Source organism: Leucopleurus acutus, assembly GCF_964270905.1.
Source record: "Leucopleurus acutus genome assembly, chromosome: 18".
Classification (NCBI taxonomy): Eukaryota; Metazoa; Chordata; class Mammalia; order Artiodactyla; family Delphinidae; genus Leucopleurus; species Leucopleurus acutus.
In genome coordinates this window covers 48,946,999-48,970,370 of record NC_139160.1, presented here as the reverse complement: position 1 = coordinate 48,970,370, position 23,372 = coordinate 48,946,999, and the positions used below count along the sequence as shown (strand labels likewise).

The 23,372-nt window shown below is 39.2% G+C and overlaps 1 protein-coding gene across 5 annotated transcripts; it reads left to right on the top strand.

The window, feature by feature from the left end:
- Nucleotides 1-1,091: 1,091 nt before the first annotated feature.
- COMMD6 (COMM domain containing 6) lies at nt 1,092-22,311 on the top strand (the record flags this gene model as incomplete). 5 transcript variants are annotated; one of them, XR_014326898.1, is made up of 5 exons in its annotated part: nt 1,377-1,482; nt 11,850-12,002; nt 14,350-14,648; nt 19,789-19,935; nt 22,210-22,311. XR_014326898.1 is itself a non-coding variant. In XM_082859390.1 (4 exons), 4 exons carry the CDS (start codon nt 1,132-1,134, stop codon nt 14,398-14,400), a joined length of 258 nt encoding a protein of 85 aa, XP_082715516.1. In that variant the 3' UTR covers nt 14,401-15,720. The 5 variants fall into 5 exon arrangements, 3 of the variants coding, with proteins under 3 accessions (XP_082715514.1, XP_082715516.1, XP_082715515.1); XM_082859390.1 differs by lacking the exons at nt 1,377-1,482; nt 19,789-19,935; nt 22,210-22,311 and adding exons at nt 1,132-1,173; nt 1,262-1,273 and having other exon boundaries at nt 14,350-15,720; XR_014326899.1 differs by lacking the exon at nt 22,210-22,311 and having other exon boundaries at nt 19,789-20,690.
- Nucleotides 22,312-23,372: the final 1,061 nt, after the last annotated feature.

Sequence of the window (23,372 nt, the reverse complement as noted above, 5' to 3'; positions counted from 1 at the left end):
CTATCTACTTCCCCCAACACCCCTGCAACACACACAGACACACACACAATCATCCATATTTTTCAGTAGCCTGGAGTATAAATAGAACATTCAATTAGCACAAGGCAGCTGGAAAAGGATTTCAGCAGGTACACTGGGAGCGCTAAACCCCTCTGGAGTTCTCTGAAATTAGTTTGCAGACCGTACATTAAAACCAGAGTTTGAAGTTTTATCTATTAGTTAGCTGATATTGCTTAACATTCCTGAATTTCCATTTTCTCAACTTTAAAATGGAGATAATTTGTGATCTAGATAACTTATAGGCTTCTTTTGAGGATTGACTATCATGACGATGATAAGAGGAGCTGGTATTTATTGAGTACTCGCTATGTTCAGGAACTTTGCTATGTGCTTTACATATGGGATCTCACAGAACCTTTCATAAAGCCTTGTGAGACAAATATCTATAGCCTGAGTTTTACAGATTAGAAAGCTGATCTCCAGAAAGTTTACCTTTACTCAAGGCGTACAGCTGAGTGGTAGAGGGTTTTAGATTCAGGCTTATGTGACTATAAAGCTCCCAGCACTTCGTGTTATCCTCCACGAAGGAGCGTAACAAAAAGCATGCCCACCCCACCTCCAAGCTAGGCCAGTGAAATGAATCCGAGTGACAGAAGTTAATCATAAAACTAAAGGTCCCATTGGCATCTCCCTCGCAGGACAAACATCTGTGGGGAAGGGGGAGCGATTGTCCCACAGCTTTCAAACTCGGTTAGCACCAATTTCTAACAAGTCTGCGCAGCTACAAGTCTGCGCTCGCTCAAAGGGCGCCTGGCGCTGCAGGCAGGAAGAGTCCACGTCCATGGCATAAGTAGGGGGCGACGGCACCTAAAAGATAATCTATCCTTCCCTTCACAAGGTATCTGCCAGTTTTCGGACCTTTTCCCCTACAGTGTATCCGTTGTTACTGATCGGCTCCATAAAACTGATGTCTAATTGAGATTAAGGATGAGGTATACAAAGATGTTTCTGCCCTCTTCCCCCCACGTCCGCTGCGTGCGACGGGCCGCGAGGGGCGGGAAGAGGAAGCGGAAGGGGTGGTGGCCCCGGGAGCTTCCACCTGCGTGGGTGGTGGGGTTCTGGGGCGCTGCTATGGAGGGGTGTAGCGAGCCACAGCTGGATGCTAAGGCCAAGGTAAGACCTGGCCTGGAAGGAGCCGGGGCAGTGGGCTCCGGAGCAAGAAAGATCGTTCCCTAAATTGTGTTTTCTGCTTCCATTTCAGGTCACCAACCAGGTGAGTGAGTGGCCATCCCTCGCGGCCTCCGCCGGCCTCGGCTGGACAAGTGGCGGGCGGCTGCACCTGGTCCTCCGCCCGCCTCTGGCAGCCGCGGGACGATGCCACCGTGAGCCTTCCCCAGCTCAACCCCAAACCAAGGCCCATGTCCGTGAGCCCGTGCCTTTCCTCCCGCCACCCTGCATTGCTCCTTCCACTTGGCTTCTGAGGTAGTAGCCACTGCCATTGTAATTTAATCTTCCCCACCCACTCCAGCCCTAAGAGTACAGACCAAATATTGTTCTTCCTTGATTAAGCGCCGTTGATTTGATACTAGGTACATAGTATTTGGGGATGCAATATATATAGAGAAGAAATTATCAAAATTTTCAAAGATAGCTGCGCAAACATTTTCTTAAGTCTTTAAAAAGCAGTTTGTGGAAGAGGGAGAGTTTACCTCTTTAACTTTTCAGTGTCTGTTTTTTTTTATGCTTGGAATAACAATTGGATTTTTTAAGTATGTCTTAGGACTGTTCTTTGTTCTGAGTGTTTGTTCTGAGTGTTCCCGTCGTGTTTCAGCTAATAAACTGTTTTTAGGCAAATAGCTTATAACACTTCCCAGAAGAAGAGTACTAAAACTAGAGTATTTGAAATACAGGAGTTACCCAGGACCACAAAGTATAAGAAAGGGCTGAGATAAATAATGAGAACACGGGGGCTGAGAGATGTCCTTTGACTGCTCTGTGACATCTGTCTCCAGCTGATCTTTCTGTTGTTTTTGAGGATTCCTGGGAGATAGGGGGAAGCTCAGATAGCAGTCAACCCCCTATCTGGCTTTGCTCTGAGTTACTGCTCAATAACTTTGATTCAATGTCTCAGAAATCATCTTATCCATTTATTATACTTACATGAAGTCATATGTTTGCGTAAGGTATCCTGAAACTGAATTATACTAGATTATAGGGTTTTAAAAGTTGAACCTTTTGGGGGTGTGTGTAGGGGGAGGTGTGTTTAAAACAACACAAATTTATTCTTATAGTGCTGGAGATCAGAAGTCCAAAATTAGTCTTGTGGGACTAAAGTCAAGGTGCCAGCAGGGCTGTGTTCCTTTTGGAGGTTTTAAGGGAGAATCTGCTTCCTTGTCTGTTTCAGCTTCTAGAGGCTGCCTGTGTTCCTTAGGAATGGCATCTACTTCCATCTTCAAAGCACATCCTTCCAGCCTCTGCTTCTGTCATCACTTCTCTTTCTGCCAGCATCATCCTATTGCCTTCTCTGATTCTGACCCTCCTGCCGCCTTCTTATAAAGCCCAACCTGTGCCTTAAAATAAATGAAAAGCTGAATAGACTGAAAAATGAACAGTTCTTCTTGGATAAGTCAGAAAAGTGAGGTCACAGGGCAAACTCCTGTCTCCCAAATTGGAGAGACAGGTGAATACAGAGAAGCACAACTTAACCAGAACAGAAACCTCCGTGAAAACCAGTGCTAGGGGTAGGAAAACCTAAACCATAATTGATGAATTACTGGAGGCTCAGCGTGGACAAGGCCAAGTTAAAATCTCAGGCACCCACCTACACCCCAGTCATTAGGGGGACCTCACACTTTTGTGAGTTTTACCTCCAGGAACTCTTAAATTGAACCTTTTTATTCATAGTTCATGATGTGTTTTTTAAATATTATATTGCTAGACAAAATGATTATGTGTATTCAGCAGTCTTGTAGGGGAGAAAAGCCTTGACCTAGCAGTAAGTCATTTCTGTTTGTAGTATATGCTTTTTAAATGTACCAGATATAGCTAATTTTTAGGGCTAATACTAGTTTAAATTCCTTGAGCTATAATACCTTCTTTCTTTCTTTAAATATTTCTCACCAATATAAGAATCAGCGAGGCTAACTGGGACCACACCTCCCGTGAGAGTGCAGACCCCGCATACAATCCATCAGAATACTATTTTCTCTACCTTTAAAAATACTCTCTAAATTTACCTCGCCTTGCTGCCACCTGAGTCCCAAGCACCACCCTCTTGTGTAGATACCGTAATGGTCTCCCAATTGAGTCTTTTTGTTTTCCTTCTTAAACTTAATGCCCTGTTCATCAATCTGGAGGAGACTTTTGCGGTCTAAGTTAGACCAGGTCTTTTCCCTGCTCGAAGCCATTTAAGAGAGTACTGTCTCACTAGAAAAATGTCTTAAGTATTTTCCTTGACCTAAAGGCCCTTCAAAAAGTGTTTCTTTGTCTCTTACCTCTCTTCCTAGCTCACGCCACTCCAGCCATGCGGGCCTCATTGCTGTTCCCTGCGCAGGCCAGGCATGCTTCTCCCTCTGTCCAGAATGCTCGTTTCTCCAGTTATTCTTGTGGCTTTTTCCTTCACTTTACTCAGGTGTCTTTCTATTCAAAACCTACCTCCTCACAGAGGTCTCCCCCAGGCTCTATCTAAATAGCCTTCCTGGTCACTCTGTCTCCTTACCTGCATTTTAAAAAATTCTTTTTATAACACTTAGTACAACGACACTGTATATATATTTGCTTATTGTCTGTCTTCCCTACTAGAACATAAGTTCCTGAGGTCAGGAACCCTTAGTTTTATTTTTTATAGTCCCAGTGCCTAGAACATAGTATTGTTTCGTAAATATTTAACTGAATATTGGGGCATAGAGACATAGTAACTTGCCCAAAGTCACATGGGTAGAAGGTAGCAGAGCTGAGATTCAAACTCAGGTCTGTCTAACTTCAGAGTCTGAACTTGTTAAATTTAACAAACTATCGTGCTACCTTGTCCAGCACCAGAAGGTCTAAGGTTATTCATTACTTCACATTCTGATGCTGATAATCACTGTTTTGAAGTAATTCATGGTTCTTTTTTATAGATGTCTAGTTAGAACTCCTTATCATAGATGAATGATTGTTCCTGTTGTTGCCACATTTTATTGTTTTCCTGCTTGCCAGTTTTATGGTATAAATCAACAGAAATATGTATATTGACGCACAATATCTAGTGCCCTTTTCCCTCTTCCGTATATGAGACAGTGACTTAAGTTTTTGTACAGTTTGTGTAATAGTTCATAAACGTATGGCTGTTTTTGTTCTTCTGTGTGTCCTGTTGGGTGCTACAAGTCATGTAAGGATGTATGAACTCCCCTCAGGGAGTTTACCGTCTAGTAGATGGTGGGGGAGGGAGACAGATCCACAGATGACTACTGTTCAAGTCAGAATGTTCTAAGTGCTGGGGTGTAAGAAGTGACGTGACCATTCATAGAAAAGTTGAGTAAAGACTTTACAGAGCAAGTAGAATTTGAGAGGAGTTTTGAATTTTAAATAAGTGTTTGAGAGTTGTATTCCAAGAGGAATGAGCAGCATGAGCAAAGATTTGAAGACTGAAAGATAATTTAAAGAGAGGATGCGGGGCTTCCCTGGTGGCGCAGTGGTTGAGAGTCCGCCTGCCGATGCAGGGGACACGGATTCGTGCCCCATTCCGGGAAGATCCCACATGCCGCGGAGCAGCTGGGTCCGTGAGCCATGGCCGCTGAGCCTGCGCGTCCGGAGCCTGTGCTCCGCAACGGGAGAGGCCACAACAGTGAGAGGCCCGCGTACCGCAAAAAAAATAAAAATAAAAATAAAGAGAGGATGCGGTCCAGCTTGAGCACGAGTGGGAAAGCTGTTTGGGACTATGCTGTGAGATGACTTAAGTGCTAGGGGAAGGGTTAACTAGTTCCTGAGGCAGTAGATATTACAAGTTTTTGACCTGTGATATTAGATTTGGTAAGTTTATAAGTAGTGTTTAGAGTCCATCCTGTGGATTGGAACTGAGGAAGACTCTAGGCAAGAAACTGATTAGGAGGCTGCAGTAAAATTGAAGGCAAGCCTTTTAAAAGGCTCTGTAACAGTGAGATTGGGAAGAAGGGAATAAATGTCAGTGGCATTGGCTGAAATAAAATCTGAGTACCTAGCGATTCATAAGTGTTTTGTGTAAGGGAGAGAGAAAAATCAAAGTTGACTGAAGTTTCAAACCTGAGTCACTTAGAAAATGGGGGTCATCAGAAAAGAAATGAGGATTAAAAACCATTTTGAGGAAAGCTGATACTTGTTTTGTGTTGCATGACAGTAGTACTGTGAACTTACTAGTAGCGATTGTGTTTAATGGGAAACGCTTTCGTTCTCTGGATTATTTTTACTGGTGGTATTAACACTAACCAAATATGAAACATTGTTTTGATTATTTATATTTGCTACAGTTTCTATAAACCAATATAGTTCAGATTGTATAGTTTTGAGAATTCATTTTTGATAAATTGTATATCGTAATAAGTTTATTAACAAAGCTATTTTCAGCTAGTTGTGTTTGCTCTGTTTTAGTTATCTGTCATCGCATAACAAACCACCCTAAAATTAGTGACTTAAAACAGTTTTTTAATTGTCTCTCATGAGTCTTTGGGTTAACTGGGCTTAGCTGGGTGGTGGTTTCTACTCCTTATCATGTCAGCTGGGGCTTCAGTCATCTAGGAGCCTTCAGTCATCTAGGAGCCTTAGCTGGGTGGAAGTGAAGAGGGCTCACTCACATGCTAGTCATGACTTGGGCTGTGAGCTGAGCTAGAGCTGGTTATTGGCGTGACTCGGTTCTCCTTCATGTGGGTGCTCACATTATGATGGCTGGGTTCCAAGGAGAGTCCCAAGAGCCAGAATTCCATGAAGAAGGAAGGACACACTTCCAGTTCTCCTAAGGCCTAGGCTCAAAGATTCCAGAACACCTCTTCTGCCATATTCTACTTGTCAAAACAATCACAGGCACAGCTCAGATTCGTGCAGAGAGAAAATAAGCTCCACTTCTTGATGTGAAGAGTGACGTGTACTTACAGAGCCGGGTGGAATTAATTGCTGGAGGCTATCTTTGGAGACCAGTTACCACATACCCCAGAACTTCTAAACCGTTCAACAGATACTTACTTGAATATTCACTTTCTATCAGATAATGTTGTAATAGATTCAGTAGTAACTGGATTCATAATGCCATTTCCTTGGGGACACAGGGGATGAATAAGTTAACATAATTTTAGAAACCGTTAAGTGCTATGAAGAAAATCAAAGCATGGATGAAGGTGCCGTTAAGCAAAATGAGAAAGGCTAATGACTTAGCAAAAGTTGTCCACTTAGGCTAGAGCTAATATGAATTTTCAAGTAGAAATTTGCTAATAACTCATGCCATAATCAATATCTGCAGATACAAAGTACGAAGCACAGAGTTTAGCACAGCACTGTCCAATAGAACTTTCTACAATGATGGAAATGTTCTCTGTTGGCGCTATCCAGTATGGTAGCACTAGCCACACATGGCTCTTGAGCACTTTGTACGTGGCTAGTCCAACTGAGAAACTGAATCTTTTATTCATTTTAAATTAATTTAAATAGTCACAGTTGGCTAGTGGCTACTATACTGGACAGTTCAGGCCTAGCATTTAGGAGATGCCAAACACTCTTGCCCTGTCCCAGACCTGTCTACTTTCTTGACCTATTAGGACTTGGTTTAATTCTGAATGGTGGTCATGTTGCAGCTAGGCATAATGAAAAAGGCATGGAATATGGAATCAGACAAATTTGGGTTTGAATACCAGCTCTATTAGTGTTGTATCCTTGGATGAGTTTAATCAGTCTTTTCCTTGTAGTACTTTGGGAGAGATTAATGTGTGCAGAATGCTTAACATTCTTCCATTTGAAAACTTTCATTTAAAAAAGGAGAGAACATAAAAGTATGTATTTTGTGACTGTAGCTATAAAAATTGCATACAAAGACTAGAAACGGGGACACAGGAATATGAACATAGTTTTTAAGATGATGGAGTTTTACACGATTATTTTTAAAATTTTCTCCTGTTATGTTTTGAAAAATAAAAATTAAATTTAAACTGAAATGGTCTTAAAATTTTTTTTCTTTGTAGACAGTTTTTTTTTTTTTTTCTTGCGGTACGCGGGCCTCTCGCTGCTGTGGCCTCTCCCGCTGTGGAGCACAGGCTCCGGACGCGCAGGCTCAACGGCCGCCATGGCTCACGGGCCCAGCCGCTCCGTGGCATGTGGGATCTTCCCGGACCGGGGCACGAACCCGTGTCCCCTGCATCGGCAGGTGGACTCTCAACCACTGCGCCACCAGGGAAGCCCCTGTACACGGTTTTTATAGTGATGTTTTTATGTTAACAGTAACTTCAGCCACCATATCAACTATTTTTAGTGTGACAGACTACAGCTAATTTCTTTGTTTACCTCTTAATCTATATTTGCTTTCTGATTATTTTTCTTCTTTGTATTCATTTTACTTCTGGTTATTCCTATATTTTGTTACTACTAGCTTTTTTTCTCTGTACATTTTTCTTTTTAAATCATTTGCTTAATTCTACAAGAATTTTGAGGCTACTTCATTCTTACTTCATTCTTAATATTCTCCATAGTGATGTTCGCCCTGTTCTGATGTTTTTGTTTTTTCTTTCTTTATTCTTTTTAAAATCTCCTCTGTAGTTAATTCCTATTTAAGGCTCAATCACACTTATTAGAAGGTTTGCTTTTATTGATAATTTGCATTTAAATGTTCAGTTCAGAATTTGGGAAATTCTCATCCCATAACCCTAATCCCAGCTCTTGTACTCATGAATACCAACTTTGCACAGTAAATGGCAGCTCTCCCAATTTCCCCACCTGCCAGTTTCACCATTGTAATGGTCAGTGAATTCCAACATTGTGTTCCTTAATTGCTTTTCTGCTTAAAATGTTCTGGATAATCCAGAGTTTTATTTCATACTTTTAGAGTCAAATAAGCAATGTTTTATCTCCCATTTTACTATGGACAGTAAAAATGGAACTTCTTGCATCAAGGAGTTGTATGGGGCAAATATGTTTAAAAAGTGTTAAGTTACTTTCTTGAATATCACCATTGAACTGATACAAAACTATCTCTAATCATGAACTCCCATGAATTCTGTTCTTGAATTTTTATCCACTTATTGAACATTCCTATTTAGATATTACTTATCACTTTTTAAAAAATTTTATTGGAGTATAGTTAAGTTACAATGTTGTGTTAGTTTCAGGTGTACGGCAAAGTGATTCAGTTATACATATATTCATTCTTTTTTAGATTCTTTTCTCATATAGGTTAATTATCACTTCTTGATAATACTTTTGGGCTTAAAATATAAAAAGTCCTGATTCATATATGATATATTCTCCCAGTCATCTGGGCTCAAAATTTTATAGTTGTCTTTGATACCTCCCTTAACTGTAGATGATCATCAAGACCTAGTGATCCATTCTTCACAGGATCAGCTTCATCCTACTTGTCACATATCCTAGGTTCCTCTGCATACATGTGGATTCAACCAACTGCAGACCGTGTAGTACTGTAGTATTTACTATTGAAAAGTATCTGTGTATAAGTGGATCCCTGCAGTTCAAACCCACATCGTTTAAGGGTCAACTGTAAATGAGAGTATTCTGAAAACTTGTACAATTTGCAAAAAATTACTGGCCTCTTGATTCTTGATCTCTTGTCAGCCTTATTTTCCATACTTCCTTATAAGAGCGTTTCACTTTGAGACAGTGTGCTCTATCCCTCAGCCAGATATGAACTACTTTTATCTCTAGTTGGTTCAGCTTAATATTTATTAAGCACTTATTCTTTGCTAGGTGTGTATTTATGGAATATATAAATAAAACTAATTTTTTCTTCTCAATTTCAGTTCTGTTATTCTTCAAAACTGAGCTCTGTCTCCTCTGAAGCTTTCCTTTGATCACCTACCCTAAATAAATTTTTCCTTTCAACCAGAAATGTGGAGCTCACTAACATATCCTCCCCTCCCCCTGCTATATGTGCAAGATAACATCTATACCAAAACGTGCAGAACATTTGGACTGTTTAATGAATAATTTTACTTTTTCCAGTTTTATTGAGATATAATTGAAATACAGCTCTGCATAATGACTTGACATACATATACTGCAAAATGATTACCACAGTACATCTAGTTAACCTCCATCCCCTCAAATAGTTACCAAAAAAATGGGTAATTTAAAGGTGAACATCTGTGTCACTACAATCAAAACGCAAGAAATCGAACATTACCAGTACCCCAGAAGCCCACCACATGCCCCTTCCCAATCATATCTCTCCCGCCCTCCTCCCTAGAGGTAATAATTATCCTTTTGTGGTAGTCATATTCTTGCTTCTTTTTATAGTTTTGCCATCTGTGTATGCATCACTAAACAGTATTATATTTCCTGTTTCTCAAGTTTAAGTGCATGGAATCTCATAACTTTTTGACTTGTTTCTTTCAGGATTTTTGGTGTTAAGTGTAGCTGAAGTTCATTTTCATTGCTGTACAGCATTTCATTTGTCCATTTTATTACTGATGAACATCTGGGTTGTTTATAGGTTAGGGCTATTTTGAATATAGCTGCTAGGAACATTCTCACATAAGCATCCTGTTTTTCCTTTTTTAAAATATTTATTTATTTATTTTTGGCATCTTTGGGTGTTCATTGCTGCGCACGGGTTTCCTTTAGTTGCGGCGAGCAGGGGCTACTCTTTGTTGCGGTGGGTGGGCTTCTCATTGCAGTGGCTTTTGTTGTTGCGGAGCACAGGCTCTAGGCCGGTGGGCTTTAGTAGTTGTGGCACATGGGCTCAGTAGTTGTGGCGCACAGGCTTAGTTGCTCCGCGACATGTGGGATCTTCCCCGATCAAGGCTCGAACCCGTGTCCCCTGCACTGGCAGGTGGATTCTTTTTTTTTTTTTTTAACTTTTTAAAATAAATTTATTTATTTTGACTGTGTTCGGTCTTCGTTGGTGCACATAGGCTTTCTCTAGTTGCTGCAACAGGGGCTACTCTTCATTGTGGTGTGCGGGCTTCTCAATGCAGTGGCTTCTCTTGTTTCAGAGCACGGGCTCTAGGTGCATGGGCTTCAGTAGTTGTGGCACGCAGGCTCTAGAGCACAGGCTCAGTAGTTAATGGTGCACGGGCTTAGTTGCTCTGTGGCATGTGGGATCCTCCCGGACCAGGGCTCGAACCCCTGTGCCCTGTATTGGCAGGTAGATTCTTAACTACTGTGCCACCAGGGAAGCCCCAAGTATACTGTTTTTCTAGGTTATATCCCTAATAATTGAATCACCGGATCACTGGATATGCGTAACTGCAGTTTAAGTAAAGTCAATTTTCCGAAAGATTGACCCAATTTAGACTTCCATCAACAGCACTGTGATACATCCTTTCTTGCCAGTTTTAGAATCATCAGACTTAAAATTTTGCCATTTTGGTAGGTGTGTAGTGGTATTTCTTTGTGTTTTAAATTTGCATTTCCCTGTTTCCTTTCCATATGCTTATTAGCTGTTTGTAGTTCTTTTCTTATTAACCTACTATCCTTTCTCTATTTTTGTATGAGAAACTTTAATTTAAGAAGTACCTGTACAGTCTTTTTACTTATCAAAGATGTTAACCTTTTGTGGGGACCAGCCTGGCCTTCATGCTGTAGCTGGTTCGTCTAATGCCAGTATGAAGACAGGAGGAAATTTTGGTCCTTACACTAATCCCACCTTTTATAAAAATTTTTTTATTAATATGTAAAGCTATTTGCCCAGTAAGCATTCATTTGGTAGCAAAAGGTATCAGTCAATAGACAGGTATTTTTTGTGAGTGCCTGCTAGGTACTACATATCTTTCGAAGCTTTGGGAACAAGACACAAAATTCCTCCATTTATTGTCTTATGTTTTAAACTCAGTATTAACGGCTGCATTTATCCAGTCCTGTTTTATGCCATGGCAACACTGAACAATCATTGAAAAGAATTAGCTAGAAGGTATTGAGGCAACCAGTAGTCAATAAGCATGTAATCACTGGAGTCAAACAGACTTTGGTTTCAGTTATGAGTCCAGAAATGCGTGACTTTGTGCATATTATGTAAGCTCTCTGAAATTCAGTTTTGTCACCTGCAAAATGGAAATAATAGCCTATAATGTTATGATGATTCAGTGAGGCATTAAATACATGTAAACTGCATAGCACATCACGTGGCAGGTATCCATCATCAACAGTGATGAAATCTAAAACCACCTTCCCCAATAGTGTAAGGTTTCATGTCAAGGACTGTGGTGAGGAAAGAAACTGGTATGGTTCCCATGTATGCCTCAATCAAATATGAAGATGGTATATAACTCATCTTCCATTTTAGGACTTTTGGGTTGTGGAATGGGGCAAGGCATATGTGGAACAGGAAAATGAGATAAGAGATGGTCCAAAACGTTTGGAGTCCCCTTAAGTACAGGAGCAAAATGAAAAGAAAACTAGTACTGCCACATCTACCTCCATAACACATCAGGTGGAGACTTTTGTTTTTTCCCTTTTGTAATTATGACAGTGTTGTTTTCCAACCCTGTTGATATCTCTTATTGCCTCTCTCTGTGTTCATTTGATTATTATATCCCCCTAACAATATTAAAATGAAGATATTTTCTTTTATTCTGACTGGCCTTGAAATTAAAACTTGAATATGAGAGCAGTAAAATTGAATAAATATCTTCATTCGGGGCAATATTATAACTGGTGTATTGTGTACTGTTTCATTACAGCTAATAGATTTTCAGTGGAAGCTGGGTATGGCTGTGAGCTCAGACAGCTGCAGATCACTTAAGTATCCTTACGTTGCAGTGATGCTCAAAGTGGCAGATCATTCAGGCCAAGTAAAGAACAAGTCCTTCGAAATGACAATTCCACAGTTTCAGGTTTGTGATAAAACTCATTCAGTTTAGCCATTGTTCTGTAATTACTGCTTAAAAAGATACATAAAATCTTCTTTAAGAGAAAATTTTAACTGTTTTTATTTGCAATTGTTTTGATGTGCTTTACATGCAAAAGATCTGGATTTACTTTATTTGGGAATTTGATAAATTATTTTCAATATTTTCAATATAACATGCTGAATTTGTATACTGACACTGCATCACTTTCAAGGACTCATCTGTGAGTGTGTTTAAGAAATTTGCATCTTTTCTAGCAGGATATTTACTTTGCATTTAACTGTTTTATTCTTCTTAGGCTTAATATTCAAGAGTGATTAAGCTAAATGAATCTTACCTTTGAGCAGTATTGACCCTGAATTTTCTGACTAATAATGTTTACAAAATGTAGATCAGACCACTAGTACTTGATGGCTAATTTTATCTGCTGGGGATTAGAGTAACTCAATAGTTTATTTATAGAATCATGTTATATATATTATTATTATTTTTTTAGTATCCAATATTATATATATTATTATTCTACCTCTTATCTGTAAGCAAGAAAGGAAGAAAGTGGGTGGATGAGAAATCATTTTCTTTTCAATGTACATACAGGGAAATGCTTTGTCTTTGGCTAGTTTAACTGGCCTTAGCGTTTTGTTTTTGTTTGTTTTGATCCCTTTGGTGAGTGAACAGATATGAATTCTTTCTTATAGCGTACTCTCTGTTACCATGAATTCCAATTTTTTTAGATTCCACATATAAGTGAGATCATGCAGTATTGTCTTTCTGTGTCTGGCTTATTTTACTTAGCATAATGTCCTCCAGGTTCACCCATGTTGTCAAAAATAGCAGGATTTCCTTCTTTTTAAAGGATGAATAGTATACTGTTGTGTATATATACACACCACATTTTCTTTTTTTTTTTTTTTTTTCACCACATTTTCTTTATCCATTCATCTGTCAACAGACACTTGGGTTGTTTCCATACCTTGCTATTGTGAGTAATGCTGCACTGAATGTGGGAGTGCAGATAACTTTTTGAGGTAGTGATTTTATTTCCTTTGGATATATACCCAGAAGTGAGATTTGTGGGTTATATTGTAGTTCTGTTTTACAAATTACATTTTAAGGATGTTCTCTCCTTTTGATTCCTATTTTTAGAACAGCTGTGTCTGCTGTAGAACAAAAAAAGGGTCACAGATTCATTATTTTTAATGCTAAATGGTGTCTTGGAAGCAAATTAGGACTTGGTTGGAAGGAAATAAATGTAGTGTATTGTGATATGTGAGTAGCTTGCAACTGAACATAAAGACCAAATCTACTTCCAAAAGGAATATAGGTTTCAGTCCTTTTGTAATTCATAATACTGGCCTAATTCTTATTTTTCTTTGCCACATTTGTGCTCCCTGATTCCACCTCTTAAAATTTTTTTCTCATAGTAAAAAGATCACAAATGGGGCAACTCTTTTAGAGGTAGTTCTTACGTGGCTTACAGCTAACCAGGCGAACAGCCTGTTAGTCACATTATAGGACTGAGCACCAAGGAGCATTCTTTGAGCTTTTGACTTTTATCTTTCTAGTAGCTGAAATTATGATCATGAGTATATATTTTTTAAGAAATGGTTATTTCCTCCTTCGTTCCATAATAAACTTACATATGAGTTAAAAGAAAATACAGATACTCTTTTAAGTAGCAAAATAGAGAATTAAGTCCAAAGAAGAGGGAAAATACAAGGATGGAATCATTAGAGTATATCAAATTTGCTTCCTACTTCTCGGCAAGTAGAGAATAAGAAAGGAAAACAGAATTTGATCCCTTTTTTATCTGATGTTTTATCTGATGACTTCTACAGGAGAACTACCATACCAGCTTAGTTTTTAATTGAAAGAGAAATAAGCTTCTACCATGTAAGCTACTGTCAGTGTTGGGTCCCTCTTAGTATAACTGACAAGACAGCCCCTATCACCCTGAAATGCAGTCTTTCACTGTATTAAAAGTGGTTCAGAGCCTGGGAACCAATCTGTCATTTTTTTAAAGTCTTCATTGTTGAGAACAGTGCTGGGCATTTAATAAATCTTTCTGTTGTGATCTCAAAGAACTTTGTTGGATGCTTTTAAAAAGCTTATTTATGAGCTAATTATCCAACTCTACAGTAGTATTTTTGCTTGCACCAAATTACACCTGTTTGTTTCTTATAGTAACTTTCGAATAATAATAGTTGAGGAAGTAACATTAAAATGCAAACTTAATATGTTCTAGAGCCTCTGCTGGTTAGATATAATTAAAAGAACTACTTAAATAGCCTCTAAAAGCAAAATTAATATTGTTTTTCCCCTTTCTCTCCAGAATTTCTACAGACAGTTCAAGGAAATTGCTGCAGTTATTGAAACTGTGTGAAAACTGATTACTTTGTTGATGAATTGCTACCATCATTCTAAAATCATGAACTTTACTTTCTGCAACAAAACTGCCTAAGGATCAAATGATATTTATTGAATGAAAATTATACTTTTGATTTTCCATTTTTTTAAATAATAAAAAAGAAAATCAGACAAACAGGAATTACAAAGTGGTGATCGCTGCACAGTTTGTGAATATACTAAGAGCCACTGAATTGGAAACTTTAAAGGGTGAAGAACTCTGTGGTATGTGAATTATATCTTAATGAAAAATAAATCAGACAAACAGTTGAATGATATTAAAAGCAGCACAAGTTTATGTATTAGACCAATAGTTTTAAAAATTACTGGTAATGTTACCCATTTTATAAACAAACTCTTCATTTTTAGCATTCATTTTTTTATTGATGTATAGTTGATTTACAATATTATATTAGTTTCAGATGTACAACATGGTAATTCAAACTTTTTAGAGATTATACTCCATTTATGGTTATTATAAAGTATTGGCTATATTCCTTGTGCTGTGCTGTACAATGTATCCTTGTAGCTTATTTATTTATTTATTACTTTAAAAAAAAATTATTTATTTTATTTTTGGCTGTGGTGGGTCTTCGTTGCTGCACGTGGGCTTTTCTCTAGTTGCGGTGAGCGGGGGCTCCTCTTCGTTGTGTGGGCTTCTTGTTGCGGTGGCTTCTCTTGTTGCAGAGCCCAGGCTCTAGGCGCTCAGGCTTCAGTAGTTGTGGCACTCGGGCTCAGCAGTTGTGGCGCATGGGCTTAATTTCTCCACAGCATGTGGGATCTTCCCGGACCAGGGCTCGAACCCGTGTCCTCTGCATTGGCAGGTGGATTTTTAACCACTGTTCCACCAAGGAAGCCCCAACAGTCTTTATTTTAAAGTCTATTTTATCTGATACGAGTGTTGCTACTCCAGCTTTCTTTTGATTTCCATTTGTATGGAATGTCTTTTTCCATCCCTTCACTTTCAGTCTGTATGTGTTCCAAGGTCTGAAGTGGGTCTCTTGTAGACAGCATATATAGAGGTCTTTTTTTGTATCCATTCAGCCAGTCTGTGTCTTTTGGTTGGGGCATTTAATCCATTTACATTCAAGGTTATTATCGATACGTATGTTCCTATTACCATTTTCTTAATTGTTTTGGGTTTGTTTTTGCGGGTCCTTTTCTTTTCTTGCATTTCCTGCCTAGAGAAGTTTCTTTACCATTTGTTGTAAAGCTGGTTTTGTGGTGCTGAATTCTCTTAGCTTTTGCTTGTCTGAAAAGCTTTTGACTTCTCCATCGAAACTGAATGAGATCCTTGCTGGGTAGAGTAATCTTGGTTGTAGGTTTCTCTTTCATCACTTTAAGTATATTCTGCCACTCCCTTCTGGCCTGCAGAGTTTCTGCTGAAAAACAACTGATAACCTTATGGGGATTCCTTTGTATGTTAGTTTTTGTTTTTCCCTTGCTGCTTTTAATATTTTTTTCTTGAATTTAATTTTTGTTAGTTTGATTAATATGTGTCCTGGTGTGTTTTTCCTAGGGTTTATCCTGTATGGGAGTCTCTTTTTCCTGGACTTGGGTGACTATTTCCTTTCCCATGTTAGGGAAGTTTTCGTTTTTGACTATAATCTCTTCAAATATTTTCTTAGACCCTTTCTTTTTCTCTTCTTCTTCTGGGACCCCTATAATTTGAATGTTGATGCGTTTAGTGTTGTCCCAGAGGTCTCTGAGATTGTCTTCAATTCTTTTCATTCTTTTTTCTTTATTCTGCTCCTTGGCAGTTATTTCCACTGTTTTGTCTTCCAGCTCACTTATTCATTCTTCTGCCTCAGTTATTCTGTTATTGATTCCTTCTAGTGTATTTTTATTTCAGTTATTGTGCTGTTCCTCTGTTTGTTTGTCCTTTAGTTCTTCTAGATCTTTGTTAAACATTTCTTCTGTGTTCTCAATCTGTGCCTCCATTGTGTTTCCGAGATTCTGGACCATCTTACTATCATTACTCTGAATTCTTTTTCAGGTAGGTTGCCTATTTCCTGTTCATTTATTTGGTCTTGTAGGTTTTTACCTTGCTCCTTCATCTGTGACATATTATTTTGCTGTCTCATTTTTTTTTTTTTTTTAATGAGTGGGATTGTGTTCCTGTCTTACTGGTTGTTTGACCTGAGGCTTCCAACACTGGAATTTTTAGGCTGTTGGGTAGAGCTGGGTCTTGGTGCTGAGATGAGGAACTCCGTGAGACCTCACTCCGTTGAATATTCCCTGGGGTCTTTCTGTTAGTCCAGTGGTTCAGACTTGGAGCTCCCATTGCAGGAGCTTTGGCCCAACCCCCCGGCTCGTGAACCAAGATCCCTCAATGTGCATGGGGTGGAAAAAAGAAAAGGAAAAAAAAAAAAAAGAACAGTAACAAAGTAAAAAATAAAATTAGACTGGGAAACTAACAGATATGTTAGGAAGAATATAAAAATATGAATCAACAACCAGAAGGTATGTCAGTACCACAATAGTAAAAGAGAGGAGGAGGGAAAAGAAAAGAAAAAAGAAGTGGGGGGAGGCCTTGGCTGTGGAGGGCGGGGCCTAAGCAAGGGCGAGGTTTGGGTGGTGGGTGGGGCCAATGCTCAGGACCCACAGGGCTGGAAAAGGCCCTGGGGGCTATGGGGGGTGGGGCTTAGGCTCAAGGAACAGAAGGGGCCCAGGAGTGCCCCCCAGCCCTGGTCTCAGAGGGCAGGGGACCTCACCTGGGAGCCCAGCAGGCTTCCTGGGCTTGAGTGGGCGGGGCAGACGCCCTCGTCTCCTCTCCCGCTCCTCCAGCCTGCAAGAGCCCATGCCTCCTGCCTCTCCTGATCTCCCCAGCCTCCCTTCTATGCCCCCAGGACCAACTCGGTTGTTGGGGGGGACCTTGGAGGGCAGAGGACCAGCCTGGGAGCTCAGCAGGCTCCCCTGGTCCGAGTGGGCAGGGCAATCAACCTCTCCACTCCTCTCCTGATCTCCCCAGCTTCAGGGGTGCCCATCCTGTCTGGTGTCCACTTCTTCTTCCCCCGCAGTCCCCCTTCATCCTACCAGTTCACTTTGGGGTTCCTCGCATCTTCTTGGGCATCAGAGTCCCCCACCAGCTGTCAGCAGGTGCCCTAGTTGTGGGGAGACGCTAACTCTTCGTCTTCCCACACAGTCATCTTGACTCCGCCTCTCTAAACAAACTCTTACATAGAGTCCTTTATAGTCTTATATATAAAGTATATATGAATGACAAAAGTAGTATTTGATTAGGATAATGTTACTTTACAAATTCAATTTTATAACATTAACTTATGAAAGCAATCAGAAGAGTGAGGCTGCTCCTTCTCCAACATTTGGAATCAGGTTAGGATTGGTCATTGCTCCCTTATTTTAGCCAAGTATTCAGATGTTTCTGTTATTAATATTTGTAGAAAGTTCAAATATGTGCACAGACATAGAAAAATAAATTTTATTATGAGTTTATGTACAACTGAGTTAACCTGGTAACACAAGTTATTGTGTTAGATGGTCTCTTTTGAATTTAGATTTATAAAACAGTTGTTAAAATATTTTATAAAACCACAGCAATCAACACTGTATGGCATTGCTCAGGAAAATAAACAGATCACTGGAATAGACTAGGTGGCCTAGAAATAGATCAAGATATTTGGGACAAAGATGATATTTCAGTTGGGGGAGAAAACAGGATTGATTTAATAAATGATACTAGCAGTCTCAACACATGCAAAAGTAAGTTCCAGATGAATTAATGATTTAACTATAAAAGATAGAAATTAGACGTTTTATAGAATATGTTAACTAAGGCTTGGGAAGCAGCAACACCACAGCTATAACATAAAACAAATATATTTGAAATGTAAGAATTAAAAAATTATATGTGGGAAAAAATAGGTCATAAACAAAGATAAAAGACAAATGCTAGGTTGATGTGTAAGTTAGTACTTAGTCTGGAAACAAATTGCTTTAAGTATTTCAAGTAGGAAGAGGTTTTATACAAGAAATGAGATGTTCACTAAACTGTCAGAAACTGACAAACTGAGAAAACAAGTCAGGAGAAATCATTGCTGGCTTTTAGAAAATCCGGTAATGCAGGAACTTCAGGGAAAGCCCCTGCCAGTAATCTCTGCAGAATGCAGGATGTCACCTGGAAGCAACTACAGGCCATTTCTGCCAAGTGTCAACATGTTAGAATGAAATAAAGGCTGCTTGCTTTCTTCACCTTTTCTAGTTTCAGTGAGAGTGCCTCTCATTGGTGGAAGTTAAACCAGGACCCTGTTGACACAGGAATCTGGTCAGTGGAGTTTCTAGTCTTTTAGTACCTTTGGAAGGGAGATTTAGAAAAGCAAGAAAGGTGCTGAATATTCCTACTCTGCTGACAGAAATAGGAGTTGTCATGGCCTTTTTTGTGAAGTGATAGACATACACACATTATATAGAATTTCACAGCCCAGAAATTTCAGTCCAGAAATATATCCTTTGGAGTAAAGCCACCAATACAGTAAGGCCCCTACATACGAACCTTCAAGCTGTGAACTTTCAAAGATGCGAACATGCATTCGCATGTCCAGTCACGTAAGTTAGTTCACATGTCTGGTGTACGTTGTCACGTGCATACATCCTCTGCAAGTGTGCTTTTGTGTACTTTACTGTATAGAGTACAGTAGTACAGTATCTTTATTTCAAGCCCAGGATGTCATCTATGACGAGAAAAAAAGTAGCTACTACCCAGACATCACTGGATCATTTTTTCAAGAGGGTCGATAGAATTGAATCCAGCAAGGAACCAGAACCTGTGCCATCCACGTCAGGTGTGAGTGAAATTGCAACTTGCCCTCCATCTCCTGTTGCTGACGATCCTTCAGCTCTACCACCTCCCACCTCCTCTCCCTCCTCCAGTCAGTAACTCTTCTTGCCTGTTCCCTCGATGCCAGCCCCTGTATGCCCGCTGTTGTACTGTACTGCTGTACTTTTCAAGGTACTGTACTGTAAGATTAAAAATGTTTTATTTTTGTGTTTTATGTTATTTGTGTGAAAAGTATTATAAACCTATTATAGTACAGTACTATATAGCCGACTGTGTTAGTTGGGTACCTAGGCTAACTTTGTTGGACTTACAAACAAATTGGACTTAATGAATGCGCTCTCGGGACGGAACTCGTTCATAGGTAGGGACTTACTGTATATAAAAATATTTGCAAAATTGACTAAATGTTCATCCAGTTCCTGTTAGGGCACACAGGAAGACTGCATTTCCCAGCCTCCCTTGCAATTAGGTTGGGACCTCATGATTGGGTTGTAGCCAGTGGACTCTGGGCAGAAGTGTCCTAACATACATCCAGTCTTTGTCATAAACCTTTCCTTGTCTTCCAAGCTCTCTCCCGTGTTGACTGCTGGAAACGAAGAAATCTGAGATAGGGAAACCATAAGATGGAGCCCTGGAATCACGATTGGAGGCAAACTCATGGTAACAGCCTGACTTGCACCAGACAGTGATGTGAGCTAGAAACAAACTCTTGTGGTAAGCTTAGAGTGTTTGTTAACAACAGCAAGTGAGCATAAACTTGAATAACACAAGATATTTGTATGAAGATTTTTATTGTAGCATTTCCCCAAGCGGTGAAAAGTAAAATAAAGGGAGCAGTGACTGTCAATAAAGAAATAGTTGAATAAATTCATCATATCTATGTTACAGCATATCATATACCTGCCGTTATCAATATGTAGTAACAATACATTTGCTATTATCAACACATATTGTTGTTTCATAAAACTGAAAAATGCGCTCAATATATATTTGAATTCTTAATGGAAAATTAGGAAAATTAAGGAAAGGTGTTTACCATGTTGTAAGCATTGATGGAGAGGGTATCTGGAGAGGGAGAGGAAGAGCAGTTAAAAAAATTTTTTTCAAATCCATAATGCATTATAAGAAAATATGTATCATTGTTTTTAAGAAATACTTGATAAAAATGTTTGCTTTTTAATTATGCTTCTGAAAAGTTCTTATAGTTCTTTTTGTGGTACAATGTATCCTTATTTTAACAAATGGTATAGTGTGTCTCCAAATCAGGATAGACAAACCTGAAATACATCAAACGTAGGCCTCGCTGTGCTATAGAAATCCTGACCGCAGCTGGGTCTGATATTTTGGCTGGTATCACTGCAAGAAACTTCATTTCTTCCACTTACCTTTGTTTCCTCTTCTGAGCCTTCCTGTTGGGAATTTAAGTCCTCTTCACACCCTGTCAGCATTTCTGCAGATCTCCTGTGTGAATCCACTTTCTTTCTTGGTCCTCTGCTCGGTAGCATACTGTCGTGAGGAGTGCAGGTCCAATGCCTACTGCTGTCCACCCATGTACTCAAGTCCCACCAGCTTGAAGAGTTAGCCAACTGGTCATTCATCCTTACCAGCTGCCCATAGACTACTCTATTACCCACCCTCTGCATAGTAGCACATTAAAGATTTAGGATTAGGAGAAGACAAAGTCCCCTTTCTATCCCTTTCTCTGTCCTTTGGGGTACCAACTTCATTGTATCCCCAGAAATCAAAGTAGAAACCTGCCCACCCAATCTGGGTCAAAAGCGCACACTTGCCTTCGCAGACTGTGCTTATGGTCTTTCCATCTCCCACTCACCCCAGTTTAACACCCTCCATCTTCCGCCCCCTCCTCATTTGCAGTGTTGCAAAGAGGCCCAAAGAAAGCCCTTGGCTCAGACACTGGGTGATGGATTTGATTAGAATAAATTTAAATTGCATGTTTAAATTTATCTTTTGAATTTGAAAGGCAAGTTTTTCTCATAATATAGTTTTACACTGTTTTCACTGAAGATGTCTATTTTGCTTATTATGAGTTTAATGAGCTTCACCTGGCTGGCCTGGGAATTAACCACTGTTTGTAACAACATTTCTGTGGGAAAATGTGTTTCAAGTTTCAAACACTTGACTTAAATGTAAACTTTTGGAAAATACTTGATTCTCAAGTTGGAAAATGTATTAATGAGCATTTAGTTTCTAAAAAGAAATAGATTATCCCCAAGCTCATCAAGCAAAACCCAAATATTTTCAGATATTCTGCTACCAAGACAGGTTAACATACATATCAGATTTATGTGGAAAGAAGGCAAGATAGTCACATTAAATTAAAGGCGTTGAAATTTCCATCATGCTGGTGCTTCGTTTTTAAAAGTACTTAAGCAGAATTATCTTTTCAAATAAGTTTTTTCAGATATTTATTTACTTATTCATTTATTTATTTATTTTTTATTATTAAATTTTTGGCTGCATTGGGTCTTTGTTGCTGCGTGTGGGCTTTCTCTAGTTGCGGGGAGTGGGGGCTACTCTTTGTCGTGGTGCGTGGGCTTCTCATTGCGGTGGCTTCTCTTGTTGCGGAGCACGGGCTCTAGGTGTGCAAGCTTCAGTAGTTGTGGCATGCGGGCTCAGTAGTTGTGGCACGCGGGCTTAGCTGCTCCCCAGCATGTGGGATCTTCCCGGACCAGGGATCGAAGCCATGTCCCCTGCCTTGGCAGGCAGATTCTTAACCACTGCGCCACCAGGGAAGTCCCTCAAATAATTAAAAAAATAATTATTTTGTACTTTAGATTTTAAAAAATAAACTTTGTTTCTTTCAAATTTTAGATTTATAGAAAAATTGCAAAGATAGTACAGAAAGTTCCCATATACCCCACACTATTTCCCCTGTTAACATCTTATGATACATTTGTTATAATTGATGAACCACTATTGATACATTAGGTTTCCTCGGTTTATACCTAATATATTTTTCTGTTCCAGGATCCCATCTAGGACATGATATTACATTTAGTCATCATGTCTCCTTGAGCTTCTCTTGTCTGTGACAGTTTCTCAGACTTTCCTTAGTTTTGTTGACCTTGGCAGTTTTGAGGAGTACTCAAACTGGTCAGGTATGTTGTAGGATGTGCCTCAATTGGGATCTGTCTGATGTTTTTCTGAACTGGAGTTATGGGTATCACAGATAGAAAGTGCATTTTCCTCACTTCATATCAAGGGTACCTACTAGCAACATGATTTATGAGTGTTCATGAGGATGTTGATAACCTGGCTGAAGTAATGACTGTTTCTCCACTGTAAAGTTACTTGTCCACCTGCTTTTTTCCATACTTTACTCTTGGAAGGAAGTCACTACCTGCAGGCTATACTTAAGGAATGTGGAGTTATGTTCCCCTTCTTTTATGGTGAAGTATCTACATATTTTATTTGGAATTCTGGGAGAGAGATTCATCTCTTCTCCCCATTATTAACGTACTCATTCATTTATCTATAACAGTACAAACTCATGGATATTTATTTTATACTTGGGGTTACAATTGAATACACTTTTTCCTCAAGTCATTCCAACTTTGACTCTTGGGAGCTCTTTCATTTGGCTGCTGTGCCCCTTTGACACAGCCCCGCCAACTTTAAAAAAATTTTTGAGCACTGCTTTCTGACACTTATCACTACAAGATGCTCCAGGCTCACCTTGTGTATTTGAATCAGTCATTTCTCCCAAAGAACCCTCATTCTTTTTATTAGACAGTGGTACTAGAAACCAAAGTCTGGGTGCTAGATAGGTTATGTATTGTAGATTTTGAGATCATTAAAACTTAGAAGTCTTTCATGATATTTGTACATCAAATCATTATGCTGTACACTTAAACTTATGTAGTACTGCATGTCAGTTATAGCTCAATAAAACAAAGAAAAAAAACTTAAAAAATTAAAAAAAAACCCTTAGAAGTCTGATGCACAACATGGTGACTATAGTTAACAATATTGTACTATATATTTGAAAGTTGCTAAGACAGTAGATCTTAAAAGCTGTCACCACAAGAAAAAAAATGTAACTATGTGAGGTGATGGATGTTAACTTATTATGGTAATCATTCCCCAGTATATACATATATCAAATCATTATGTTGTGCACATTAAATTAA